Source organism: Octodon degus, unplaced genomic scaffold (assembly GCF_000260255.1).
Source record: "Octodon degus isolate 3935 unplaced genomic scaffold, OctDeg1.0 scaffold00090, whole genome shotgun sequence".
Taxonomy (NCBI): domain Eukaryota; kingdom Metazoa; phylum Chordata; class Mammalia; order Rodentia; family Octodontidae; genus Octodon; species Octodon degus.
The window spans coordinates 8,563,095-8,567,669 of record NW_004524666.1 but is presented as its reverse complement, the minus strand read 5'-3'; the positions used below and the strand labels follow the sequence as shown (position 1 = coordinate 8,567,669).

Below are 4,575 nucleotides of genomic sequence, written 5' to 3'. Positions count from 1 at the left end.
CTATTCATTAAGAGAATGTAACTGTATATTGATTCTACCCATTTGAATACACAGATACAAAATGGACATTCATCTGCATCCCCTTTTTGTTGTTAGACAGCAAACTTATATGTGAGCCAGGGTCATATATGCTTTGGGACAAGGGTCCTTTCTCCTGTGTGGGAGTAAAGCAATGTGTTTCTCTTTGTTTAAGATCACTGGGGGCCAATAATACACCACAATGTGTTTCTATGGCAGTTGCTAAATTACAAAGATCACAAATAAATTCACAGTAAGGACCACAATCACATAACATGGTCCTGGGTAAAAGCAGAGATATTTATTGCCACATAAGTTTTCATTTAAGAAGAAAAATCAATATATATATATATATATAAAACTGGTGTGGTGACGCTCTACTATAGTCCTAGCACTTGGGAGGCTGAGGCAGGAGAATCACTGTGAGTTCAAGGCCAGCCTGAACTACACAGGGAGAAACTATCTTTTAAAAAAAAAAAAGAAAAATAGGAATATTCCTCAAATGCCATTTTCTTTTTTATTTTCTTTTTATTTATTTTTTAACCAGGGATTGAACTCAGGCCCTTCCACTTTCCAGGGAAGTGTTTATTCCACTGAGCCATCTCCCCGGCCCCCAAATGCCATTTTCAACATAGTACTTTTGTTTAGCACATGCTTATGTGTTTTGTGCTTCTATATTCTCTTTTTTTATGGTTACAGATATGAACTTCTACCTGTAAGTTAGATACTTAGAGTCACCCCTTAAAAAACAGCCACCAGCTGTGTTACAAGTGTGACTGCCACCTCTCATCAGTCACAGGGCAGCAGGGTAGGGGGTGCTGAAGGGTTTGGGAGGAAACACTGGATCATTAAAAAAATTTTTGAAAAAGGTCAAACTTCCAAATTAGCATTGATTAATGATCAGGGAAAAATGAAGCTCATGAAATAATGAGGCCAAAGAGAAATTTGTAATAAAGTAGGCACATCTCAGTTGCATAAGCACCTGCCTTGCAAGCACAGGGTCGTGAGTTCAATCCCTGGTACCACCAAAAAAAAAAAAAAAAAAAAAAAAAAAAAAAAAAAAAAAAAAAAAAAAAAAAAAAAAGTAGGCAAGTATTTGAAGTTGTGAAGATTTCTGCTATTAATCTGGAAAAAAAAATACAGAAGACCTCCTCGTAGACTGATATGTTGAACTGGGAGACATAAGAAACAGCCAGTTTTCATTCTGGCAGACAAACCATTACGAACCTTTTCTGGAAGAGTTTTGAACATAAGCAGCACTTCAGAAGGATGTGGGATGAACCATAAATTGAGGAAGATCTGTCCATCCTCTGACAGCAAACTCTGAGGTCGGCGCTGAAAACTCCTACATTAGAAGAGAGCACCACAGCACAGCATTTCCCTCCAAACCATGGGCATCCTGAGCAAGGGCTATTTAGACCCTGGCTGCAGGCCACAGGCCTGTCACCACAGGCTCCATCCATGTCCAAGCCCAAGGACAGTAACCTTCCTTTCTCTGTTCCCAGGTGGCCAGAGTTATTTATAAACAACTCAATGGGAAGAAGAGCGACTGGGCTGATTTTAGCCTGAACTGTGTGGGAGGAAGGCTTCGGTTTGGAGAGAGGGAAAGGTGGTAAGAGAGGAAAAGCAGGGCAGAAATTAGACAGTGGACACCATCCTGGGTGTTACATATTTTATGTTGCTCAATGCTCTGACAACCTTAGGATGGATCTATTTTTATATCGATTACACAGCTGAGGAAATTGAGGCCTTGAGAGGTTGGATACTGCCTACCAACTCCTGAGACATGAATTTAGGATTTAAATGCATATCTGTCTGGCTGTAGAATCCAAGCTGTAGACCTTGATTTCATTTTCCTTCCCTCCCACCATGTTTCTTGCTATGTTCTTCAGCCTCTGGCCTCTCCTCCCCCAAATACCTTGCCATCTCTTAGGCAGCAGAGCAGCTGTCTATGTTGCAGGTTTACATCGAAAGAGCATCCCAAGATGTCCACTGTAAGGATTCTCACAAAGCCAGGTACCTGACCAGGAAGCAGGATGTCACCAACACCTCTGAAGCTTGATGGCACCATCTTGTGGCCCCCAGATCAACCCCGTTGAATTTTACATTGCTCAATGCCTTGCCTTTTTCTGTGGTTTTACCAAAAACAGACACATCAGTAAGAGGTGATAGCTTTTGCCTGTTCTTGGCTTGCTGCAGGTGGAAGGCCCAGGGGGAGATGGCATTCTGATCTGGTTTCTGGATCATCCAAAGAGCAGGGCTGTCCCTGGAATCCCACCTGAAGGAATCAGTGTCATCATGACTAGTGAGCTGTGCCCCTCTGGAGTGACAGAAGTGGCCAGAGACGTGCAGTTAACAGGGTGTGGAGTTTGGCATAAGAAGATCTGATTTTGGGACCAGGTTCCATCCTCTATAACTGTACAGTCTTGCCTCCTCATCTCTAATAGGGGGTAATTACTCTTAATTTACAGGGTCAGTGTGAGAAATAAGTTTCTAAAAGTGCAGCTGGAAAATATTTTTTTAAATATAGTGGTGGAAGGTAAAGTCTGTTAGAATCATGCTAAGGTGTGGGCCTCTGGCACCTGCTGGGTGGGATCTAGGTGTGCATGGGTAATCTTCAGAGGGATCTGTTAAGAACTGGGGGCCTGAGGCTGCTGAGAGGAGGTCTTAAGACTGGTATGCAAGTGGGAAAGCAGAGACCAGCAGCCCCTCAAGCCTGGCCTCACAGAGAAACAGAAGGTGGCATCGTGGCTGTGGAGCCCTGGCTCTAATCCTGGTGTCTCCTCAGGGGACCTGGAGTCAGTCTTTGCTCCTCCCATCCTTGCCCAGCCCTGGGCGGTCATGTTTACTCTTCTGGCTACAACTGCTGTCCATCTGCCAATGACTCCAGTGTCTAGGCCGTCAGGCTGGGCCTCTCTCCTGCTCTACAGGTCCAGCTCGCTTCATCTCCCTTCAGTGCCTCAGAACAGCTCAAATGAAACAGGCAGGGACCGAGCCCCTCATAGCCTTCTCCTCCAATGTGAAGTCCGCCGTGTCACAGGACCCTGCTTTCCCCCTCAGTCCCCGAAGCCAGGAGTTGGCATCATTTGTACGTTTTCCTTTCTCCTTACTGCTCAGGCCTGCTGATTAAGTTACTAAAACCTCTGGCATGTTTGTGCCCAGCTTTCTCTGCCATTCCCTCTGCCCACAGCCAGGACTCTCAAGCCGAGAGTCTCACTTGCTAAGGCAGAGTTTTGTTTTGTTGTTGTTGTTTTTTTCCAGGGACCTGCTCCTCAGCCCCGGCTAGCCTTGAACTCACTATGTAGCCTAGGCTGGCCTCCTTGAATTCACAGTGATTTTTCTGCCTCAGCCTCCTGAGTGCTGCAATTACAGTTGTATACCACCATGCCTGGCTTCATGCAGTCTTTTCTCTATTTTTCAGTTCACAGTATTTGATGGTACACAAAGGAAACACTGACTATTGAAAATAAAAAGTCTAAGTCTAAGGGGCTGGAGAGACTAGCTCAGTAGAATAAATGCTTGCTTGGCAAGCATAAGGTCATGAGTTCAATTCCCAGTTCCACCAAAAAAAAAAAAAAAAAAAAAATGTCTGAGTCTGAGCTTCTGTGCCTGCCCACTGTAGGCCTTGGTCACATCAGTCCCTGGAACTCCAGGGCCTCTGTCCCTTCCCCATCTGTCCTTTCCCACTGTTTCCACCCTTGTGTGTGGTGAGCAACCATTTGCCAAGGAAGAGCAGAGACGGGCCGAAATGTGGGGTGCTTCCCGTGGGGCATCAGCCTGGCGCTCAGCACTCCAAGGAGACTTGCTCTGCCCCCCTTGCTCTTCCCTTCTGGATGGCCTTCCATCCAGGCCTGAGAGTGTTGTCCCTCTTTACCGTTATTCCTTTAGCCACCCACTCCTGGGCTACACCCCAAACCATCATACTCTGGAACCACATTGCCTCCAAAGTCCTCACTGTCCCAGTCCAAGCTCACATCCTTCCAACATTTCATTCCTTCCCACTAAATCTCCCTTATATCACAAAATAAGGTTCTTGCCAAGTTTATGACTTGGAGCTAACATAGTCCCAAAGGCTCATGTACTTGGAAGGTGGTAGGATCATGGGCCTTTAACTGCATCAGTGGATTGCTCCACTGATGGATTCATAATCTGATGGCATTATTGGGAGATGTAGACATTTAGCAGATGGGGGACTGAGCTGAAGGGAGTGGGTCATGGGGCTGTGATGGTAGGGACTTTATCTGGTCCTGTGCCCTTTATCCTAGGGGCATCTCTTTCTGTTTCCTGGCTGCCAGCAGGTGAACGACTTTCTTCTGCCGAGATATTCAGCCTCACACAGGGCCCGAAACAACGAAACCTGCAGACCCTGAGCAGAAGCATAAGACACTGTGAACCCAAGTCAACTCTTCCTCTTTATGCTGATTGTTCAGGCTGTGCCCGAGGCAATCAGCAGTGGCCAAGATCCAGCCTGTACTTACTTTACTTGCCAAACTTGAACCCCAGAAGGATGATAGTGGCCTCACTTCTCTCTCTGTCTCTGTTTGTCTCTGTCTGTCT

The 4,575-nt window shown here is 45.8% G+C and overlaps 1 protein-coding gene across 1 annotated transcript in view; it reads right to left on the bottom strand.

Moving 5' to 3' along the window:
* The window catches only part of Ccdc162p, a 252,570-nt gene that overhangs the window by 85,071 nt on the left and 162,924 nt on the right, over window positions 1-4,575 (bottom strand). The window contains exon 28 of the mRNA XM_023722322.1: window positions 1,246-1,363. Coding sequence (XP_023578090.1) covers window positions 1,246-1,363 — 118 coding nt within the window. The remainder of the gene's footprint in view (window positions 1-1,245; window positions 1,364-4,575) is intronic.